The sequence below is a fragment of the Bombyx mori genome, chromosome 5 (genome assembly GCF_030269925.1).
Source record: "Bombyx mori chromosome 5, ASM3026992v2".
In the NCBI taxonomy this organism is placed as follows: domain Eukaryota; kingdom Metazoa; phylum Arthropoda; class Insecta; order Lepidoptera; family Bombycidae; genus Bombyx; species Bombyx mori.
Window position 1 is genome coordinate 1,398,470 of NC_085111.1, and position 25,850 is coordinate 1,424,319.

A 25,850-nucleotide genomic window follows, 5' to 3' on the forward strand; every position below is an offset into this window, starting at 1 on the left:
CTGTAGGTGTTTTTTTTTTCACGCGGTCCCTTGATAAGTTTAAAATTTGAATCACTCTCAAGCGAAAGTGATTCAAATGGTGCGGCGCACCTTCCTTGGGGTGCGCTGTGGTAGTATGTTACGGACTTTAGAGTCAGCAAAACAATTAAAATAGATTGTAATAGTCTAAGAAAAACACGTACTGAAAATACGATAACATTTAGCATGCTAGAAATGGGCTGATGGCTTTGAACTACGCCATATCTTTATGTTTTACGACAAACTTTATAAAATCAGTGTAGCAACTTTTAAAAATCATCATATCGTTTACTTGGCAAATTCGAAGGATGAACTTGTCTTGGATTTCACCCATCTAAATCATATCATATTTGCACATAACAATATAACTACTTACTTCCCATTAAAGTATAAATTCTACAAATAAATAATACTCAACAATATTTAAAATAAAATGAGCCAAGAACGTTTATCGATAAAACCTGATAACATTGAAATCTTTTGTACAGCACTAAAGTCGCCATGTTTTGTGGCCAGATGACGTCACAGTGGCACGAAATTTTGGTTGACGTTTCATTTCCATAGGTTTCCTACTTCATTGAGTATGCCATGGAGTTAATAAGTATGACGTTTCATTTCCATAGGTTTCCTACTTCATTGAGTATGCCATGGAGTTAATAAGTTAGAATAGTAACTCTATGGAGTATGCTGTTCGAGTTTGACAGGGTTTTTCAAATGCATGAATTTGAAAGGCAAAAGAAAATCCCCAATAAATCCCCACAATTTAATGTTGCATAAATTTAAGGAATTTGACAAAAAAAAAACTTTTCACCAACAACGATTTTATTAAGTTATATAGCTACATTAACACTTGCACCCAGAAACTGGAATGTCTTAATAATCATAGTATACCTAAAATTATAATTAAAAAAGCTTCTGCTTCCAATGCTATTATAAACTGATAAATTCTAGTGTTGCATAAATTAAATTTCATGTAAGATGATCTTTTAGAACATTATTTTCAGATTATTACAATTATTTTAATACAGCTTGCCTTGTTGTGTTTGGTTTAAGTAAACCAGACTGGTTTTATTTTCTTTTGTCAACTATTAGCTTAGTAGATAAAAGATTCCAAAAATATTACATTATTGTAAATTATTAGACTACATAAAGCAATACTGTTTTTGGGATAGTCATTACCTTAGGTATTTATACCTATAATAGGAAATGCATGGCTAGGTAATTTGGTTTTCAAGTAAGTTTTGATACTTAACTTAAAATTATATTTAATTAAAAAGAATATTCTCTACTTATACACATAGTTGTGACAAAACACCACTTATATTATCGTTTGTTGTGAATACCGAGCCGCTTTTTTTATTAGATTAAATAGGAATTTAGTAAATCTATCGTTATCGATAAATTAGCTATGGTCTATGACCCTTCCATCTGCTTTATTCCCGTCACGACGCAATCATGCATGCCTCTCTAAAGAGAGAGATAGCCATTTGTCTATTGCAATCGAGCGAAGTACTATCTAAGGGTGAGTGGTGCCTTTCAAACTACCTAATTTAATATGGTGACACGAATGATGCGCGGTGACCTTATTTGCTGACCTAGTCTCTCTCTATTAAAAAAAAACAGTAGTTTTTCACAACATTATTCAATTTAATATTATGTATGAAATTAAAATGAACACAACGTCGTTGTGTTGAAAATGCCTGTTTTGCGCAAAAAATACAAGCACTCTTCTTTTTATTACCTACGTATAAAATTTAGTGAACTAGTGATATAATAGTGAAGATCTTGAAGTCTCCACGAAGACTGCCAATGGTATAACAGATTTAAAACAACGACAATGCAAATTTTAGTAACAACCGCTAAAGTATTAAAGCAAAAATTATATTCACTATGTACATCACAGTCTAAAGCAGAAAATCTACTTAGGTAACATATTTTTAATTTTTTTTTTTTTATAATTACATATTTTGTTTTAAAACTGATTATTTTTCAAAGGGTGTTGATTAGTATTAATGTTATTTATAATAACTGGGTTTAAATTAAAATAAATAAGTAACAATTTCGGTTATTTTAGAAATAAATACATAAGAAAAAAATTATAATTAACGAGATTACGTGAAAAATAATTAGTAGCACAAAATAATGTAAGATAGGTACTGAGTGATTACTGTCGCCTTGGTATTGCTGAAGTCCATGGGCGACGGTAACCACTCACCATCAGGTGGGCCGTGTGCTCGTCTGCCTACAAGGACAATAAAAAAAACTGTTTCTACTATAAGCCATTTTGGGATTGCGCTTTGAATGCTTAAGCATTTAGAATCGAATACATCCCATCGGAAATACAACAATATATTCCTTAGCTAAATTAAGTATACATATATGTTATTAGAAATTAAATAAATAAGGCTATAGATACATTACTGAGTTTTTATAGCATTCATTTTATATTTTCAAATTTCAAACATATAGCCTCTGAAATTTGTTACAAAGTTCTGTCGCAACAGTTGATTGCTAAATGCACAACACAAAGGAACACACAAATAGGTACTCATACGAAAAAAAACTAAGGAACCTTTAAGGTTACATACATTTCTATGAAACTTACATCTAAGCCTGTTAATTCTAAAAAAACAATATTTATAAATACAAAAATTGCTGGAATAGCATGTGTAAGAGAATTCCAGGAAATGAAACACGACAGGATACATAAAAACGGGGAATGAATAAAAAAAATATTGAAATAACGAAATTTGAATTGCACGCAGTGTATTACAACTAGAGTTCAGCCGTTGCGTGGGGTCGACGACCTCACGCAACTGTCGCGGAGGTGCGTCTTCCAGCTACTTTTGCTGTGCTTAGTGTTATTTTAATTTAAAAGCGTCTCGGCTTTATGATCGTATTCCCTGTGCATTATGAACCTACTTATTAAACTATTTGAATTAGCAAATAGCACTCACTAGGTACTAGATAGCTAGCGATAAGTTGGTGGTTTCGTTTATCAATACCAAATGATCACAGACATTGATGCAAATGAGAAAAGACATCGGTAAAGCCATCATTGGGTATAACTGTTAAACTATTAGGTACTGGAATGTTTACCAAAAATTCCTGATGAATCTTTTATTTAGAACAAATACTTTTTTAATGTTAACAAATGTTTTCAAAGAAAATGTACTTCTTCGGGGCTCCGTAGAAAAAAATCTGATTTCTCATATGAAATCGTATAGTTTCGTCTCAAATGTCAGTTTTTGTTCGTATACACGCAGACATTTTTACTTAATTATTGTTTAAACGGGTGTATGAGCTCACGGTCCAATGTGGTCTTAAATGGCTACCGGATCCCATAGACGTCTACAACGTAAGTGCCGACACCCACCTTGAGACATGACTTGTAAGGCTTCAGTTTTAACAGTACCACGGCTGCCTCATCCTTCAAACCGAAACGTATAACTGCTTCACGGTAAAAATAGGCAGGGTGGTGGTACCTACCCGTGCGGACTCACAAGACGTCGTACTACCACATGTTCGGGCCGGTGTCGGTTTGGTAACGCGAAAGTTTTGATAATGCTCAATAATCATAAATACTCATAGCAGCTAAATTACTTTACGACCATTCTACGTTCTGCGTAAACATCTATCTCAAAATATCTTCATACATCTAAAGTCACACGTTTTATTGTCACAGTTGCACTTTGGGTTTATTTATTTATTTATTTAATACTATAAATATTACTCGTATATCTATAACATTCAAGACGTATCGTAGATTCAATACAATAAGTTAATACACAGGCTTCATAGGCCTATTTGTAACAAGAATAATTGAGTCGTCTATTATCAAAGGTGGCAATCTGTGCATTTGGACAAAAAAATGTTATTGATATGTCAATACAGATTGATTTGAATATAATCGTCTCCTTCAAAGAATACGGTTCAAAACCTTCATTAAATAAAGGTTAATAGTTAACCTGTTATTTATCTAAGATGTCGTTCAGAAGAGTTTTGTGACTGCCAATGGAATACAAAGTCAATAATTCGTTTTTCTGATTTACCAATAATTATCCAAAAGTCACATTGCCGGCTTTGATAATAGTCGACTCAATTATAGGTATGTCGTTTATTTTATAGGATCTTGAAGTTCAGAAGACATTTTAATTAACAAATATTATTGTTCGTACTATGCTGTTCAGTTAGTAATGATTTTCTTTGAATTCACTTTTTGTATTCATTTTGTATTCAATATTTATTTCAAAATGATACAAGTTAGATGTTTGATAATATTGCGGGCTTGCAGTACACTAAAGAAACGGTTTGATATTTCTCTGATTTTGTTTTAAATATAATGTTATTATTTCTCCCGGAGCAACGTTTTGCGTGTTGGTGCGCGGATCGTTAAAACTAATAATAATCAATCCCGCTTCTTAACCAGAACGTCTGTGTGCTTAGTGCGAATTTTTTAACGTTCTCGATAGCGTAAAAGTTAACTTGAATTTGTATGCAGTTGGAACAGCGTTGGCTCTTTATGTAAGTATCGAGGACTTCAAATCAAGGGAATGTTTCAAGAAAAACTTGTAATAATTATGAAACCGTTTCATTAAAATGTCTCCAAACTTTTTTATACATATTATGTTCTATTGGGCCTACAGTGTCCGTGTCGTCACCACGGCATGGTACATCACAGAAGAATATAAGAACTCTGTCTGTTGACGAAGCTATATTAATATCACTAAATGCCTAGTTCATTTTTCACAACAGGCAACATTACGATCGAAGAACAAACTAGAATACTGCTTAGGTTCCCTCGTATAGGTAGGGTGATCATAATATTAACCGGCGAAAGCTTATATGTTTTCAGCGCCATTTAGTATTTTAACATTTACAGTTCAGAAATTACGAATAACCAATTTGGGCCAAAATACTTTTCGAGGTTATAATTTAAGGTATCTGTTCTTGTATGCTCTTTTTAAATTATTCCAAACGTGAAGCGTATCAATATAACCGTTATTTTAAGCGGCCTATACACGACCCTAAAATCAGTGGCGATATTGGGACAGCGGTGGTGGGGATAATTGTCCCTAAATCGTGAGCTCGCCCGAAGCGATTTTAGAGTTTAGGTTAAACAATAAAAACCGGGTTACGATTTGCCTATACACGAGCTGATTTAGACTCGCCGCGCACTAGGCAGCCTGGTTACGGCAGCCAGATGAATATATGGCGTTCTATAGGAGCCCGCGCACATAAGTAGCCCGGAACTCTTGGCTGCGCGCAGCCAGAGCGAGTGTCGGCGAATGTATGTGGCTGCCGTCAGTCCCCGCGCACTTGCTGTAAGAGCCAATGCATATTCGTTTTACCAAATGTTAGTTATATGACACAGTATGCTTGTACAATCTCTTGTATTTAAAAAAACCGTTTTGGATATGTATGAACATTATATAAGTCTTTTGAATGTTGTTCTGGAAAAAAGAGAATGAATCCAGTGTTTTTTCTTTGCTTTGCGTTTTTTACGAGATAAAGTCCAAATCGCTCGACGAAAAGATCATAAATTGGCGTCGATTGGCTAATATGACTGGCTGCTCAAATATTTCGGTTGCCGCAGCCAGGTTGCCTAGTGCGCGGGGAGCCTTAGGGTCCTCCCCACCGCTGTCGCAATCGCAATTGATTTTAAGTTCGTCTGTAGGTCCCATAAGCCAATCTCTTTAGTTGAAAGTAATATATGCCTCGTCTTTGAAGGAAATAACGAAATTATTGACTTGCGTTCCAAAATGGCGCTTAAAACAGATCGCTTTTGACCGCGCGTGGGGGCCTCGTTCAGGCCTTGTTCTGTGCCGCCTGGCGCCGCAGGTCCGAGCGGATGGCGGCGGTGACGGCGGCGCCCAGCGCCAGCAGCGCGCACAGCGTGAGGTTGGCCCAGCGGTCGCCGACCTCGTCCAGCATCCAGCCGTACAGCAGCGTCGTCAGTATACCGAACACCTGGACAAATATACACTAAAATAAGACAAATGTTCCCGAACAACCTGACACCGCTGCGCCGTGCTATTAAAAGAATCCATTCAATGCTAAATATAGTTACGTCGGTAAGAGTAACGCCATCTATCGTGGAATAGCAGAAACGAATATCAATAGAACTAGTAATATCGAGAACACTCGAGAAGTGTAACGCCATTTATTATGAAATAACAGAAACACATTGCGAAACGACTCGGCCTATCGGGAATGTTCTCGATAATTTTTTATTTTCCTAGCTAAGCTGATAGTCTTGAGAGGCTATTTCAGTGTAACCTTAACTAGTAGGTTAGCTCTCGGGGCTCAAACCGAAGTGTTGCTAACACTGGCCCTAGAGCAACTGGCCAAGAGCGGTGTTTCGCATAACCTACCACCGGGTCGGAAACGCGACCCACTGAAAAGATCCGGCGAGAAACTCAGTGAATGTAGAGTTGCCGTGTCGACTATAAAAGCATTGCAAAGGGGACACGAAGGCAGTAAGTAATCGGATCTACTCGAAGCGAAACAGCGAACTGATACCCTGAAGCGAAGCGGAAAAAGTGACTTAAGAATGGTAATGTGCTGTAAGTGTACTAAGTGTTAAATAGAGTTTTAATTTGTACCTACTTCGGTGGAAGTTTCATTTATCCCAAACCCCAGCGCGTAACAATATATTAATTACCTGTACAACAGCGTTCAGTATTCCGGAGGTGGTCCCTTCTGGTTCAGGGTACGTCACTTCGGAAGCGAACTCGAAGCCAACAGGCAAGTAGCCGGTCATGAAGAATCTGAAATAACGAAAAAATTAATACTCCACATTTAATTAGTAATAAAATAACAGAATATCTTGTTCTGACTACATAATCTAAGCTGTTCAAAATACTATAATAATTATACTAGGATAAAGATATTAACATCAACGGATGTTATCAACACTAAAACAAGTAACTTTAGCTACCTACCTACCTTACCTATTAGCTTTTCTGACCTACTGCGAGAATATAGACGTTCAATTCATTAAAACCGGTCCACCGAACCCACGGTTCATTAATATGACTACACCAGGAAGACTTCCACGGTGAAGGACTTACATGGTGTAATAAAAATCAAACCCGCAAAATTATAATTTGCGTAATTACTGATGGTAGGACCTCTTTCAGTCCGTACGGGTAGGTCCCACCACCCTGCCTGTTTCTGCCGTAAAGCAGTAATATGTTGACTGTGAGCTCGTCCACCAATCTATGCAATTAAAAAAAGAACAAGACCAATGACACTCTTAAAACCGGAGTCCTTCTCACCCAAGTATTATGCTGCTCAAATAAACCACGCCGATCAATCCGCAATCCAATGTGAAGGTAAATATGATCATGCCGATGACAGAGGACGTGTAAACCGCCAGGGTTGTCTCCTTGAACCGATGCGTCTTGTCGAGGATCAGACCACAAACGACGGAGCCGGCCATACCCGCGACCACGATTACAAGCCCAATTCGTCCAGCGTCTTCACTCGCGCCCTGGAATTTGTTCCAAAATACAAACACATATAATATGTCAATATTCGACTAATTAAAATCCGGACTGTATTTTATAAACGTGAAAGGTTTATTCCAAGTTAATTAAAATTAATTTATCAACCTTTATCAACTTTAACAAATTGCACCAACACTTCTGAGAAAAATAAGCTTTAGAGTTTTTATTGCTTTTCAAGGGTGTATGATCTCACGGCCTCCCGACATTACTACATGAATACCCACACCTTCCTTGAAACATGAGATCTAAGTCTCAATGCTATAATATAACGGCTCTCCCACCTTTGAAGCCGGAATGCACCACTGATTCACGGCCAAAATAGGTAGGAAACACTGCTGTTACTCTCCCACATAATCCTTTGACTTTCCTAAAGTTACTCCCCACATAAACGTTTAACTTCTTATTCCACAAAATCTGCAAATTTCTAGGAAATGACCGTACAGTAAAACCGTTATATATTTAAAGTAACAATCATAAACTCACCGGATAATAAGTCAGGATGACTCGATTGAGCAGAGTCGAGATAGCATAGAACGTACCGACGTTCAGGCCATACGAGATAAGCAGCAACACGTAGTTTCTGTTCATTAGTAGCGTCTTGATCGATTGCAAGAAGTTAGAGTCGATAGTTGAGCCAAGATCAGCAGCCGCTGATGGCGGGGTTGGTGGTGCCGCTTTGAAAACTGGAAATACGATAAATGTTTTATTGCCTCTGTGAGTGGTCACTGCTGTTCAAGGATATTAGCCATGCTGTAGCGGTATATCGTAGTCGCTATGTGCCTCTAAATCTACCTATCCATTTGCAGACACAAATGAAATGGAATGTATTCTTAAACATCAAGCACATCTAAATTGATAAGCCCTAAACATAAGCGAACTGACAATAAGACTTTAAATGATGAGACATTACTTTGGGCCAGTAATTTCATGACAAGTTAGTGGTTTTTCATGAAATATATGCACATTTCATGAGGTATGGTCCCGATTAGTTAAGGTTTACAGTCTTATTGTTCAATCTTGTTAGATTGTTAATTGCATGAAAATGTGGCATTTTGGTCGCTGATATGCCGGTGACCCCTAAAATACCTGTAAAGAAACCAAAGTAGGTACAATAAAAGACTGGCTTACATAGCAGTATGAAGACGAAAAGGACGCTGGTGAAGCCGGCGACCAGGTAGAACATGAGCTGGAAATCATGACCGATCTGTTCCATAGTACCGGTCGATTTAACCAGCATCGGAGGCAGCAAAAATCCGAGAGCAACGCCTAACTGTAACAATGATATTTTTAATTTAGGTTTTTTTTTGCTACGATGGGTGGACGAGCTCACAGCCCCCCTGGTGTTATGTGGTTATTGGAGCCCATACACATCTATAGCGCCACCCACCTTGAGATATAAGTTCTAAAGTCAAGGTAAGAATAGGTAAGGTATTTGGCGCATTTATGTTGTAGATGTCTATGGGCACCAGTAACCACTTAACACCAGGTGGGCTGTGAGCTCGTCCACCCACCTAAGCAATAAAAGAAAACCATAATAGTTAATACTACCGCAAAAAAGTTTCCCTTCTTTCACGTGCACCAAGTTGCACGCGCGCCATTTTTTATTTCAGTACTTCTAGCCCCCTTATCTCTGATTCAATCATTTAGAGAATAAAAATGCTATATGTAATCTGAAACGAAATAGCCTCATCCAATCCTATTATGTTAATCTCCGCATTAGCTGGATCACCGTACCGTGTCCATCTGTGTTGCTACAGACTTATAATTCAACGTATGTAAACATATCTCTATCAACAACACAATGGAGGTTTTTTTATTCGCCAATAAATGCAAACGAGCCAAGATATAAATTAAGCCGTCGCGTGCACAATACATTTATATATTGTAAATAATTTTTATGATACCATTGAACAATCATAGGGGAAGTAGGTATTCGTTCAAATAGACATATTTAGCTTATAGACTGATTTTCCGATATGTAAGTGCTCGATAAGAACGAATTTTACAATAATCTGAGTTTGGCGGTTAGTGAGTCTATATTCGAGTTTTGAATATTATATTTTTATTGCTTAGGACGTGCTCACGGCCCACGTGGTGTTCAGTGGTTACTAAAGCCCATAGACACCTACGACGTAGATGCCGCCACCTAGCTCGAGACATGAATTTTAAGGTCTCAGTATAGTTATAACGGCTGCCCCACCCTTCAAACCGAAACGCATTACTGCTTCACGGTAGAAATAGGCGGGGTGGTGGTACCTACCTGTGCGGTGTGAATCCGACGCCCTGCCACCAGATATACTGACCACCAATATACTGTTGTTCTTGTGCCGAATGTCTTTCTGGCATCATTAACATCGAAAAATCCTAATTTGGAATCCTTGAAACCAAATAGTTTGATAATTTGCTTGTTTCTTCAAGAATTTCTTTATTGCTTTAGTGTTTTTTTTTCAAATAGTTGTAGAATTTTTGCAATTTACTCAATACAAGGCAACTGACAGAACCTACAAAATGGCGAAAATGTGATATGGGGTAAGCAACAAATGTCTAGTTGTCACCTAGCTTAAGACACGTGGTTCAAGTCTCGACCCTCAGACACAGCCCACTGAGTTTCTCGCCGGATCTTCTCAGTGGGTCGCGTTTCCGATCCGGTGGTAGATTCTGCGAAGCACGGCTCTTGCTAGGGTTCGTGTTAGCAACGTCGTCAGGTTTGAGCCCCGTAAGCTCAGCTACTAGTTAAGGTTCCGCTGATATAGCCTCTCAAGGCTATCAGCTTAGGTAGGAAAAAATCAAGTCTGAAAGGACAGTCCCAAGCGTCAAACCCAAATTCCGAAAGGCTTCATGACTTTAGTCGCCGCGGCCTATCTTGCACTTACTCAAATATCTCGAAAACATCCTGGTCTTCGTCATCGCGGTAGACTCATTCTACTCATTCTAAGCCTCGTGGAATCCCGAGTAGCTATCACAGTAATTCAATTCGTCGTAAACTAGGTCAAAACTGAATCAGTGTTTTCACAAAGAGCTCTTACTTATCTCGATAATATCATGTTATTAGTGCTGTTAAGAGTTTTTCATCTAAAAATCCCTTGTGATAACAGCGTTTATGACTGTTAATAAGAAATTGTACGTTTCCAAAGGTCTTGTTATTATCACACTACAAATATTGTGAACGTCTGGTAAATTATAAAATCATTGTGACAACGAACGGCATTGGAATAACAAAGGTTCTGTGACGGTCGACACTTGGGATTACGTGGGCCGTGGAGTATATGCAATTTAAAAAATCACAGAAATAAATTCTATGCTATCAGACTCCTTAGACTTGTGCACTAACACAGTGGTGCGATGTAAAACAATTTTTACTCTTTAATTCTATTGCATTAGGGATTGACAGCCCATCAAATCAAAACCTATAACTTCGCGGCACAAATATGAAGGACCTGAGCACCCGTGCGTGCACACAATATGCTACCAATTTAGCGATAACGCAAATTTGGATTTTTATAGATTTTACACGATCCGCTACGATAATGGTCTATCGTCGACTAAATATCGTATGACAGACAATAAATGGAAAAATTAAAACATTTTATATTCAAATAATTTAGTATCTCTCAATTAAAAAAAAAAAACAAAATGTGTGCAATTCACACGTGGTAGAAGTGAAACCTTCCAAAATTAAAATACAATTATCCTAAACGTCTTAAGTATATGTAAAATTTTGTCATTAGTAAATAATTGTAAGGTAGCGCCCTCTGTGAATTGATATTTTAATTTCACGTATAATCCTAAATTAAAATTCACTACAAGAGCTTTCATACACACGTTAGTATTAAAAAATCTCACAGATGGCGCTGTATTAAATAGTATGTATATTTCTGTCTCACTCTTTGCTGGCTTCATCCTACACATTTTTGTATTTTTGTCTCTTACCTGTCGTTTTTTCCGTTGCATCCGGTTTGAAATCATAACGATTCTAAAGAAGTTTTCACTTCAAAAAAACATATAAATCGTATAAAATATGTATAGTATTATATCTCGTCAATATCCACTGTTCTAGAAGAATCTAAATGTAAATATTGCCAGTAATCGTGTAACCTTCGAAAATTATTAGATAGATATTATTATAGTGTTAAATAAATCTATATAAAAACGGATAAGTAACCACAAAAAGTAGTCAGTTATAAAAGAAAAATAAATAGTATTCGACACAAAAAAACGCAATATCACGAACTTTAATTTAAAAATAAATATAGCAAAAAAAATTGCACCATACAGTTCGAAAATGTAGGTATAATATTTTTTCTATATAAAATAAAACTCTATAAACCCATCTAGAGATAATGATGATGACGCAGAAAATAAATTATTGACGTTAGTAGATAGATGGACTCATGGCGGCAATCAAATATCAAGACGAAACTTCCATTTTGTTGTAACAACGACTGACCTTTCTTTTAAATTAGATGCATTAGATATTATGCAGAAATATTAAGACTACAGCGACAACTTAGTCACCGTAGCAAACAGTTTAGTATATTTTTACTCTCTCTCTAGTTTTTTTTTCTACCTAAGCTGATGACCTTGAGAAGCCATTTCAGCGTAATCCTAAGAAGTAGGTGAGCTCACGGGGCTCAAATCTGACGACGTTGCTAACACTAAACGTAGCAAGAACCGTGCTTCGCAGAATCTACCACCGGATCGGAAACGCGACCCACTGAGAAGATCCGGCGAGAAACTCAGTAGGCTAAATGCAACGTACATATATTACGACAAGGCAGCTCTAGAATATACTTACGTATAAACACCGATTGACTAATACGGACTTGTTTCATTCGATTATAATGTGCCGTCGAGATTGATACCGGGACCCCTCGCAGTCCTCGACGCAAATTGGATAAACGGTTTCATGTGCAGTAAATGTGGAACGCAAATAACGTGATTCGTATCTACAGGCTCATTGCGTTTTACGTCTTTATCAAAACTAGTGGTCCCCTAGCAGTCGAAATTCGACTTTAATTAAGTAACTGAAATTATGAGTTTCAACATTATTATGATTCTATTGTCAAAGACTTTACTTCTATAATTTTTTTGTTTTTTTTTATTGCTTAGATGGGTGGACGATCTCACATCCCACCTGGTGTTAAGTGGTTACTGGAGCCCATAGACATCTACAATGTAAATGCGCCACCTACCTTGAGATATAAGTTCTAAGCTCTCAGTATAGTTACAACGGCTGCCCCACCCTTCAAACCGAAACGCATTACTGCTTCACGGCAGAAATAGGCAGGGTGGTGGTACCTACCCGTGCGGGCTCACAAGAGGTTCTACCACCAGTAAAAACCAGTATAATCACAGATTTGGCAAAGACTACACTATAGACAAATAATATTAATCTATTCTAAATTTGACCACAGACTTTACGCAATAACAAAAGTTTGAGAATAAACAAAACAGTATATATGCGTGTGTATATGTTTGTGTGTCAAATATGGTAGTGTGTGTCATGTTTCTTTTATTGATTTAACATATTTTTACACACAATAAAAAAAATATTAGCCTTCTGCACTCCTTCTCTATATTCTCTATAAGTGTGGGCAATTTCATACTCCTCCGTCGGCACAATTATCGTCAAAAGGGGTACAAAGTTTTTGCTTCACGTATTAATATATAGATGGTCTGTTTTATCATAAGACTTTTATTATCCAAGAGTTTCATATTACATCAGCTGGACTGTCTAGTTGGTGTCATTTTAACCGTCATACTTAACTTTCAATTTTGAAAAGCGTGATGAGTCTATGAAATAATTGCTTTACGACGAATATAGGCGAGACACTAAGTAAAAGATTGGTGACAAACTAAACATTTTTGTGCTATTCTTAAAATTCTTTGTCTGCCCGTTATTAATTATATGACATGCAAAATTAATTTTCACCAAACGAAAATTCCATTACGAGGGTTGCCGTTTATAACACACACAAAGCCGGGAATGTGGTCCCTTTTCCTGACGCGAAAAATATTTTCCCGTCTTATCACAAGGAAGGCAGGCCGCAAATTATTCAAATTTTTGGGGGAATTAAATATTTTAGATTGTGAAGTTCAAATCTAATTTATAAATGTTAAATGTCACACACTTGTAGACTAAGTAACTTTTTTTATTGGCCCTGCAAGCAGGCAAGCATACGACCCACCTGATGGTGAGTATTTACCGTCGCCCATGGACTTCAGCAATGCCAGGGGCAGAGCCAAGCCGCTGATTTTTTTTTTGCTTATATAGGTCGAAGAAGCTCACAGCCCACCTGGTGTCAAGTGGTTACCGGACTCACAAGAGATCCTACCACCACTAAAAACCTAGAGTTTAATACTCTCTACAAGCCTCGTTTGAAGTAGGACATGCCATAGCGCTCAGGAAGTAGTAGCTACCAGACCATAGCCCATAGACATCACAATGCCACTACCCACTTCCAGACATGTCTAGGCTTCAACTTTGTGTTGCACGAAGTGTGGTAAGTGTATTAAATATTAAAAACAGCGGGCTGCACCATTTTTTTATGCCTAGATCAGTGATGACACAGCCAATATGAAGTGGTTATCGGAGCCCATAGATATAGATAGATAAATGCCGCCACAAACCTTGAGACATTAGTCTAAGTTTCAGTTTTCACAGTACAATGGCTGCCCGACCCTTCAAACCGAAACGCATTATTGCTTCACTGCAGAAATAATATGAGGACTATACAAATATTTAATAAAGGGTGGCCCTGCGGTTCCACGTGCTTTCCCAAAAGTTCCGATTCAAGTTGTGACTTGAAAATTCTTGAACATTGCAACATCTGGAAATCTCTTTAAGTGCCTATACTTACCTAGCCATTAACGAGGTACTCAAACTTTCTCAAGGAAATGTCGTTTAAGAGATTTCGAAGTTATATTCCGTTCGGTAATGCGAGAGCTTTTATTTGTTGGGAACAGGAAAGCATTTAAGAACGTAAAACGCTGTATTGGTTTCCTTATAGTCACAAAAGCGTTTCAAATTTCGTGTTAGCGTTATTGTAAAATTTGAAACTTCCAATATTTAATTTTACTAGAGGTCCCGTAGTAGTCGAAATTCGACTATAATTAATTGGAATTGTAAGTTTGTACACTATTATGATTGTATTTTATACTTCTATAATCACAAATTTCGCCAAAACTACAGTATAAGAAAATATTAATAAAGACAATCAATATTATTTAATCTATTCTCAATTTGACAACAGACGTCAAGAACAAAAGTTTGACAATAAATAGTATGCATGCCTATGTGCGTCAAATACATGGTATGTAGTGTGTGTAATGTTTTCTTTATTGATTTAATGTATCTTTTATGCATTATTGAAAAAAAATATTAGCATTGTGCATTTCTTCTCTATATCCTCTATAAGTGTGGAAAATTTCATACTTCTCCGTCCACGCAATTTTCGTAAAAAGGGATACAAAGTTTTTGCTTCACGTATTAATATATAGATTACTAAACTAGCGACCAGCCCACGCTACGCTTCCGGAACTGTAATTTATTATTGTTTATGAAAATGAGATGACAGTTTTTTTCCTACTTACTTGACACTTATCGTTATATTTTGGATAATTGACGCTATATCTTTATGTATATATCTATATATCTTTATCTATATGTTATAGCCTATGTGTTATTCTGATGTATCAGCTTTATTATTATAAAGTTTCATCAAAACCCTTTACCAAGCAGTTCCAAATTAGAACTTTGATCAGTTATACGGGAAGCATGTATGTAGATACAGTAGAGGATCAAACCTTGGATATCGACAAGGCTACTGACTCCGATCGGTGTCAAAAGATTCCGTATTGCAATAGTCAGGACACTAACTGACCACATAGAATATTTGAAGACATCAAACAGTAAATGAAATAAATACAAGATTATTCGATAAGATTTTGGTAATAACGACAATACTACATATAATAAAACATTATAGGTTTGACTGACATTTTGAGTGAACGGTAGAAAATATAAAATATAGAACAATATGTAACATATCGGTAGAAAATAAATAAATAAAAATCTTCTGATCTCTAAATCAATTTATTAAAGACCATTTAGGGACCGCTGCTTCGCGTATTGTCGCCCCCCTAAAATATCCACCAGCGTCCCCTCTTTTGCCCCCTACACTAGGAAACGCTAATGATTATTTAATTTTAGATATATAATATGACATCGTACCTGATTACCGAAAACGCCGATACTGCAAGCGGACGACACTTGATCGGCCCCAAACCACACGGCCGCCAGCCGCGGAGGTACGTTTAGGATGAACACCTGCGAGATGGCCACCACCGTTTGACCCACGAAGCCCAGCCAGAACATGTCTTGGGGCACGGAGAACACCTTCAGCCATGCTCCGGCGCAGGTACCGAACGCACCAAGTATCGTTGTCACCCGCAGACCCTGAGGAAAATAGACAGAATTTTTGTTATTTTACAGCAGCTCCAAGCTCTCACTATGAAAACTTTAGCTGAGGTTATTGTTCAGCAGCTGACGTCTTACGATGACATGAAGTCATTCTGTGGCGGTAGCCATCACAGAACACAAGATATTTGACAGCTACCTGAATCTCGCTTACGACATTTTGAAGATAAGCTTGCATTTAAACAAGTTTTGTATTTTATTTCATCTTTCATTTCAACAAAAAGCTGACTTGCTCTGTCACAGGCTGTATTCAAATAAACGTTTTCGTATACCAGAACAACAACAACTCATTATGCGCTCAAATAATATTATTTCAAAAACTTCATCTCGATTGACATGAATCGGTTTACGAGTAGTATTTGCGTTTTGCCAGAAATACAATTTTAAAATTTTGTAAAGAAAGAAAAGGGAGATGAGTTTAAATATTTCACACGAATTTTAATTTGTGTTCAATATATTGACAATGACATATGAAAATTAAAATTACACGAATATACAGAAAAGCTTGATAAAAAGCACAAGCTAAAGTTTATCATTATTACTGAAAATTATCATAACAGCTTATTAATAAACTAGCGACCCGCCCTCGCTTCGCTTCGGAAACATTAAAACACACATGAAACCAAAAAAATAAATAAATAAAAAATTAAAAAAGTAGCCTATGTTCATCAGGGACAATGTCGGCTTCTAATGGAAAAATAATTTTTCAAATCGGTCCAGTAGTTTCGGAGCCTATTCGAAACAAACAAACAAACAAATCTTTCCTCTTTATAATATTAGTATACATATAGATACCTCCGCATGTATTGAATATCAAATAGATAAATATCGAGTTTTGATGTCAACATTTTTAGACATTCTTTTATACCGTTCGATACAGTAAATTAACCATTAATTTTTTATGCCTAATAGGAAATTTCAAACATTTTCGTATCCATCATGAAACCCAAGTTTCAACGGAAAAGTCGGTTGATGATTATTGTAATCGATAATTACATAGACGCCTGCTTTTTTCCCCTGGCTTTTCGCTGGTAGCCCTATTCCAGCGACGCCCGGACGGTAGGTAAGCTCACGGGCTTAACCGGAATGAATTAGCCCTAGCAAGAGCAGTACTTCGCAGAATGTATCAGCGTGAAGAGTGTAATACCATATAACTGAAACTACGGTTTTATAATACATCTCGAAGTAGTGTAGTAGGCAATGAGGGCGTCTATCAATCAAGAGCAAAAAATTCTCAAACGAGGTTTGAAATTGGTGATCTGTAGCTGTGCTCCCGACATTGCTGTCGTTTATTAGTGTCGGTCATCGCTTACCGTGAATTGAATCAGAAGTAGCTCGTTTTTTAAGGAAATCGAAATTTCAATATTTCGTGGAAACCACGTAAATCATCACGATGGCAGCAGACTTAGACAATAAGTTATCATTTCGGAAAACGGTCACGCTAGAACTTGTTCCGACATATTAAATGACGCATGCATCAAGAATAACCAGTTTGAAGATCACTTATGTTAACGGAATACCTACATTTTATCACGTGCTCTGCGAATCAAAATTAAAACAAAAAAAATCAACTAAACCCAAGGCTGCTTGGAAAATACGCTAACCGCTAACGTGAGATGTTGTATCGCTTTACGAATAAATCATTAGTTTAATGCGTTGTGGTTTTTACAATTCAATTTTAACGTGGTTTCTATAAGTGAATAAAATTTGGTAAATTTTAAAAAACACACACACGATAACTATCTTCTATAAGATTATATTATTATTATTATAAGTCCGTTTGGAATCAAACATGATGAGATTTAGCTTTATAATGTTGATATATTATAGGCATTAGAAGAAAAAGATATTTCTACCGCAAAGCCATTGTGTGTGCAATCTTGTCTGTCCATAAAAAAATAAGATTCACCATCATTATAACCAATTTAGTAAATCTGAATACACTGCATTTTCTTTTTTTTTATTGCTTAGATGGATGATCGAGCTCACGGCCCACCTAGTGTTAAGTGGTCACTGTAGCTCATAGACATGTACAACGTAAATACTGACACCCACCTTGAGACATGAGTTCTAAGGTCTCGATTTTTAAAGTACAACGGCTGCCCCACCCTTCAAACCGAAACGCATTACTACGAGTATTTCTCGGCCGAGATAGGCAGGGTGGTGATACCTACCCGTGCGAACTCACAAGACACCCCTACCACCAGTAATTACGCAAATTGTAATTTTGCTGTTTTGGGAAAAATTTGCATCTGCCTGCAGGATTCGAACACCGTTGCATCGCTCGATAAAACACCGAGTGTCCTATCCTTTAGATCATGATGACTTGAAAAAAATCGCGTATAAACATTAATGAATTTGTGATGTATATAATTTACACGCGCAATCAAATAGTGCTATGTCATCTTATCAGCCTGTATCTCTCCACTGCTGGATGTAGCCTTCGCCCATAGTCCGCCACAATGAACGCTCCTCCGCTTTCCGCATCCAATCTTCTCCTGCATATCGTCGCAAGTCGTCGGTCCACCGGGCAGGGGGACGTCCAACGCTGCGCTTACCGGTACGTGGTTTCCAGTTCAAAACGCATTTGCTCTATCGGCCATAGGTTCTGCGACACGTATGTCCGGCCCATTGCCACTTCAGCTGGTTAATCTTTAGGGCTATGTCGTTTACTTTGGTTCTTCGAAGGATTTCCTCATTTCTGAATCGATCCATCAAAGAAACTCCGATTATACCCCTTTTCATGGCGCGCTGAGCGACTTTGAATTTACGGACAAGATCTACGGTCAATGTCTACGTTTCAGCGCCATATGTCATGACCGGTAGCACGCAAGCGTTAAACACTTTTGTCTTTAAGCATTGCGGGATTGCTGAGTCAAAGATATGACTGAGTTTTCCATACGCAGCCGAGCCCAACTGTATGCGCCTATCAGATTCCTTCTCGAAGTTGGCCCTGCTTAGGTGAACAGTTTGGCCTAGATAGGTATATTCAGACATAACTTCGAGTACCGCGGATTCGACTATTACCGGTCCAGGAATGACATGGTCGTTGAACATTACCTTAGTTTGGTCCAGATTCATTCCCAGACCAACACGTCGCGACGCGGCATTGAGCTCACCCAACACACAGCTAAGATCCTCCAGCGACTCTGCCATAACGATATCGTCCGCAAATCGGAGGTGTGAAAGATATTCCTCATTGACATTTATGCCCAGTTTACTCTAGAATAATAATATTTGTAATGTTGTTTAATTGAAGCATGTAAAGTAAGTAACCTTTGCTTTTTTTTTAACTCTGTAGAAGATCATTTTTTACTAACATTATGATGTACATATTGTCATAGTTTTGGAATGCGGAAAACGACACAAAGCAGCCAAGACTAATCGCCACACTGAAATGTCGAAGATGTTAAAATTAAAACTATTCACTGAGCTGCAAAATTAACGCTAATCTGTTTTCAAACAAAATATTGCATTGCAAGGTCATTCCGTTATTGTTCAAGATATCGTGCTCCTAACTCAAGTCACTCATTCAAAATATCATTGGTTCGACATTGGGCACGTTGTATTTCCAGGTTTTCGAAGCTTGAACTACGTAATGTGAAATATTTTCACGAGTGCTCACGGTTGGGAGATTCTTACCAATATTCTTATATCATAACAGATATGACTGTCGCGTTTGAGAATTCTCCTCGCCTTGGCTGCCAGCATTTACGTCTAAATAAAAGCTATTTAAACATATGTGAATAAACGAGAGAATCAAAATCAAATCAAAATATATTAATACAATATATGGCTATAGAAATATAGTACACTATATTAGCTTGCTCATAATAAAAGAAAGATCAAAATTAAATGGCGTCGATCAATGCTACACATTTAAAGGAATCCGAGTTAAGCATCCAATTAAAACAAAAATTCAATCAACAAATAATAAAAGTCTAATAATTCAACGAAATTTCTACTTTACATGCCTTTAAGTTGAAATTTTTTAATTAAAAACTCATTGGTCACTGGTAACGAGCGTTCGTTTAGAAAAGTCTCGACCTAACATGGCGTCTGTAACAACATCGATGTTTAATTAAAAACCGTATATTTTAATCTGTATTCGGAATCACGTGAAAATGTTCGCTGAAATTATATTATGCTCTGTCAACACAGACAGTCAGACACAGACACACAGTGTCACGGTAAAGATACCGTATCATGACCATCATGTGTTTACGATCCGGTGGTAGATTCTGCGAAGCACTGCTCTTGCTAGGGTCAGTGTTAGCAACTCTCCGGTTGAGCCCCGCGAGCTCACCTACAAACGTTAGGGCGAAGCTGAAATAGCCTCTCAAGGCTATCAGCATAGGTAGGGAAAAGAAAAAAAAAAAAAAGTGTTTATTGACGAGTTTTGCTACCCTCCAACTCGGCTTACTTTTTTTATTTTTTTTATTTTTATTTTATTGCTTAGATGGATGGACGAGCTCACAGCCCACCTGGTGTTAAGTGGTTACTGGAGCCCTTGGACATCTACAACGTAAATGCGCCACCCATCTCGAGATATAAGTTCTAAGATCTCAGTATAGTTACAACGGCTACCCCACCCTTCGAACCGAAACGCATTACTGCTTCACAGCGGAAATAGGCGGGGTGGTGGTACCTACCCGTGCGGACTCCCAAGAGGTCCTACCACCAGTGAAAAACTTACAAACTTGTACTTACTTACAAATTTAATACGAATCGAACTATTTACATGAAACTAGTACTGGTAATTGAGCTAAAAAAGCGGTTACAATCTCAGTAGGACTCCGAAGGACAATGAACATAGCCTTACACTCGATAACGATAGTACTTACTGTACAAACACGTGTTAAGGAAAGAATTTTATTTTATTTACATATAAATGTGTAACAAGCAAGATAAGACAAACATAAACAACCTTTTGTTTTATTGTTTTTGTCAAGGCGCAAAAAACTAGGTTTCCTACGTTAATATGCATCAAGATTCTACGGTTACAACAACTTCTATCATTATGTTGCATCAAAATAAATCAAACATTACGTTGGTTGGAAAATCTTCAACGAAGTTACCGTTTCTAAACTAACTCGAAGCCCGTAATTAAACTACTTATACGTACTATCATCAATTATATTCATACATAACAAATATCTAATTTGTGATGAGACGAAATGACTATGAGGTTGTTAAGAGAGTTTTAACTATGAACGAGGAAGGCTTTAGAAGAAGAGGTAGACCTAAGAAAAAAATGATGGATTGTGCGAAAGATGATATGTGTAAGAGGGGAGTGAGCGAAGAAATGGTATATGATAGAGGGGTATGGAAGGAGAAAGCATGTTGCGCCGACCCCAGATGACTGGGAGAAGGGCAGGAGAATGATTATAAAAATTATCTAATTAAAATATTGTGGAATCACTTCATTTATGTCGGCTAAATTAATTCACTCCACGCGGTTCACGTTTCATAAATCGCCTTAAAACCGCCATTGAATTAATTTGATCTAGTTCCTCACTTATATTTCCATAAAGCGAGCGAATCTAAGGGTTTGTGCATACCACGTTTTTTAAAGGCGCGCTTTTATCCTACACATCAGTTTGTTGTCATTTGTATCGATACAAACACACGTTAACATCGCGTTTGTATGGATACACATGCGCGTTAGTATAGCGTTTGTATCGACTCAAACGCGCGACACCGATGCACGACACCGATGCTAGCGCGCGCGCCTTCCCTACGGGCTGGGTTTCCCCCGCAACGAGGGTAGTGTGAATCTACGCTAGTAGCAATCGAGCAGTTTGGAGCCTTTCGACGCAAAAAACTTGACAAGATGTATCTTTTGCCTTATTGTTATAAGTAAACGTTCTTCCACCGATATACATGATCTTAGCACTGTATTTTGACGAGTTAATTCCGGTTTAAGAATTTCAACAAGTTCTTAAAAGATGAATACGACATTCGATAACAATTTGCAATTTTTTTTCATGTCCTATTCATTTTCTAAACGTTGTTGTTTATGTCCACACAATCCTCTCTCGCTTGTAATAGAGCAAGAGCCCGCGACAGCCAGACCTTCGTTATTTTATAAAAGCTGAAAGTTTCTCTGTGTATGTCTCCAACACAGGTAAGAACGACCCGCGATTATAGAGTTTCGATTGTGGTTACTTGGGCAGGTAACAGGCAGTAAAGGTATATAAAATAGTACCTTAAATTCGTTAAAGTATAAAGGTTTTTTTTTTAATATTTACTCCAGAATATCTTTAGAAATCACGATATCCGTTGCCGGACACTTTTTCCAGTTGTTACCCCCTGCCAGACACCCCTAAACTTTAATAAATTTTAATTATACTTTCGTTATACTATAAAAGCTAAATTTTATATATGATACTTAGGGACTTATAAAAATATGTTACCCCAATAGCCGGACAGTTTTAATGGTTCTTACATCTTGTCAGACACATTGAGAGCCCGCTGTAGGTGCGAGCGCGAGGTAGCAACTGTTCAAGCGGGTGTGAGCGAGATAGAGTGCTTAGTCTATTGTGATCTTTTACTGCTATCAGCTGTCGTTTATAGGATTTATCCGTTCTAAGCAGTGATATCGAGGCGCTACTCGGCTTGGGAACCTCTGTCATTCTGGCGGGCGATCTAAATTGTAAACACATCAGGTGGAACTCACTCAACAACTGTCCTGGTGAAGCTGGAAAGGCCTCCGGGCCACCAGTAATCTTTCAATCATAAAAAAAAAAGGATTTATCCTGCGTTCTTCAGGAAAGGAAAATTAAAACCATACAAAACATTTAAAAAATATCCAGAGTACCAGGAAGCTTTCAAAAATTTCCGTAACAGCGAATCAATTGAAAATTTAGATCAACAACAAAACATCTATAATAGAGGTCTATATGCAATGCTTACAATGTCCGTAATGTAATTGATATTGATGCTGCTCGACTTCAATTATTCATCGACTCCTATACAGTCTCTAATGTAAACGAAGCTTTTGACCGAAAGAAATTGCGAAATTTTGACGTTAGCAATCTACCACCTTGTAAAAGCGAGCTATTGCAGCAATTTTTGCGATCAAATTGTATATACCATTTGGAATAATACTCATCTAAAAAATTCAACCTCATATGGAACCGGATAATGATGGCAGGGTATTGAAAGATGACAAACACCAAGATCTACTACCGAGTTATGTTAGAGATTCGCTCAAAACTCAATCAGGTATGTAATTATTATGACAAATTATTGTACATATTTTTTTTATTATTCAAATTGTATAATTTTTCTTAATTTTTTACAGAAACTGATGAATTAGGGCGATATTGATATCGCCTTATTCATCAGTTCAATATCGACGACAATGAGGAAAATTATAAGAACGATTAAATATTTTTCTTTGACATGTAATATTTTGTTTGTACTTTATAATATTAAAATAACATTTTTTATTTTCTATAATATTGCTATGAACGTAATAAAATAATTTTATTATTGGATATCTTAAAAGATCACAATAGACTAAGCACTCTATCTCGCTCACACCCGCTTGAACAGTTGCTACCTCGCGCTCGCACCTACAGCGGGCTCTCAATGTGTCTGACAAGATGTAAGAACCATTAAAACTGTCCGGCTATTGGGGTAACATATTTTTATAAGTCCCTAAGTATCATATATAAAATTTAGCTTTTATAGTATAACGAAAGCATAATTAAAATTTGTTAAAGTTTAGGGGTGTCTGGCAGGGGGTAACAACTGGAAAAAGTTTCCGGCAACGGATATCGTGATTTCTAAAGATATTCTGGAGTAAATATTAAAAAAAAAACCTTTATACTTTAACGAATTTAAGGTACTATTTTATATACCTTTACTGCCTGTTACCTGCCCAAGTAACCACAATCGAAACTCTATAATCGCGGGTCGTTCTTACCTGTGTTGGAGACATACACAGAGAAACTTTCAGCTTTTATAAAATAACGAAGGTCTGGCTGTCGCGGGCTCTTGGGCTATAAATAGGTGTACCCAAAACCGTCGGTAATTTCTCTTCTTCCTTTTTTAAATAAAATAATAACAAAGCGCGTGCGATTCTGCTTAAAAACGCAAAAAGCCAGCGCGTCTGTATCGATTCAAACGCGTATTTGAATTGATACTATGTGCAAAGGTCTTCAAGGTGCGTGTGACTTGCGTGCGTATCTCGTCTGCATCGCTACAAGCGCGCGTCGACGGCGCGTTTAAAAAATGTGGTGTGCACAGGCCCTAGTACGCAATGTTATGCAAATGTGATCCTCTTTATCGAGCGGGCTCTGAGAGGTAAATGAAACAGAGGTCACTGATTTCAATACATTAAATTATAGTACGTGATTCGATTTTTGCAAGTCGTATACATAATTAACACTGCTTTTACAAACTGTAAACGAAATATCTAAAATACATAATATATCTATATCTATAAAAATGAATTGCTGTTCGTTTGTCTCGCTAAAACTCGAGAACGGCTGGACCGATTTGACTAATTTTGGTCTTGATTTATTTGTGGAAGTCCAGAGAAAATTTAAAATGTAGATAAATATAAAAATGCTCGAAATTAAATAAAAATAATAATTTTGTTTTCCCTTTGATGTGTCCCCGTCGGACGGATTCCTTTTGTTTGTCTTAAGTTTATTTTATACAAAAGTTTGGGTCTTTTATTTCTCGATTGAGGCACTACGAAGTCTGCTGGGTCAGCTAGTACATTATATATTTACAATAAAAAATTTTAAACTAAGCGGTAAAACTCTCAAAGGAGAAACCCCATTCTGGGCCTAAGCGTTACACGAATGGGATATGTACCAAAAAATTCGTCTATTTTGGTTGATTAACCTATTGAAATCTTAGCTTCATTGTCAATGGCCAAGTGTAGAAAATAAGTTGAATTCAATTTTTTGTTTTAAACAATCTTTGTAAACATCTGCAACACTTATTTCAATATACGTAACTAGCTCCACAAACGGGCGGATTAGAATTAGAGCATCCCTAAAATAGGATCGATTTAGTGGAAATCGAGTGTAAAAAATAGTTAATACTCTTTTGCTTTAGGATAAATGACTGTTTTTATAGGTATTTTAATAAATGTAAATAGAGTATGGCCATCGAATCGTGACACAACTACTTACAATGGCGGCAATTCAAAATATCTACAACTGACAACATTAAACATAGCATGAAAGGGTAGTTTTGCATTTTTATATGAATGTGACTATGCCATAGAAAAACAAAAATGTATCAAATATATGTTATCAAATATATGTTATATGTTATCTTTAATGTTGCCAACTGAAGATATTTTGGATTGCCGCTATTTAGTTGTGCCATGATTCGCCAGACTATAAACTTAATCTCATTGAATAACGTAACGTAAAGCACCAAAATCTACTAACAAAAATCATTAAAAGAAATAAATAACTGTGCCATTTAGTTATGACACGAAATCATGTCGGCAACTGCGACAATTCAAAATATTTTCAACTGGCAATCTTAAATATAACATGAAAAAGTCGATTTGGTACTTTGAGTTTTTCTATGGTGTAGTTACATTAATAATTTTACTGGTGGTACGATCTCTTGTGAGTCCGCGCCTCCCGCCCGCCTATTTCTGCCGTAAAGCAGTAATGCGTTTCGGTTTGAAGGGCGGGACAGCCGTTGTAACTATACTGAGACCTTAGAACTTATATCTCAAGGTGGGTGGCGTATTTACGTCGTAGATGTCTATGGACTCCAGTAACCACTTAACATCAGGTGGGCTGTGAGCTCGTCCACCCATCTAAGCAATAAAAAATAAAAATATAAAAGGCATGAAATAA

General features: G+C 37.1%; 1 protein-coding gene across 2 annotated transcripts in view; it reads right to left on the minus strand.

The window, feature by feature from the left end:
* Positions 1-822: 822 nt before the first annotated feature.
* The window catches only part of LOC101739096 (heme transporter FLVCR2), a 76,503-nt gene continuing 51,475 nt past the window's right edge, over positions 823-25,850 (minus strand). For both annotated transcript variants that reach the window (XM_038010972.2, XM_038010973.2), the window contains 6 exons: positions 15,763-15,987; positions 8,658-8,799; positions 8,013-8,212; positions 7,299-7,513; positions 6,683-6,788; positions 823-5,988 (listed from right to left, as the gene is read on the minus strand). In XM_038010972.2, coding sequence (XP_037866900.1) covers positions 5,827-5,988; positions 6,683-6,788; positions 7,299-7,513; positions 8,013-8,212; positions 8,658-8,799; positions 15,763-15,987 — 1,050 coding nt within the window. In that variant the 3' untranslated portion in view covers positions 823-5,826. The remainder of the gene's footprint in view (positions 5,989-6,682; positions 6,789-7,298; positions 7,514-8,012; positions 8,213-8,657; positions 8,800-15,762; positions 15,988-25,850) is intronic.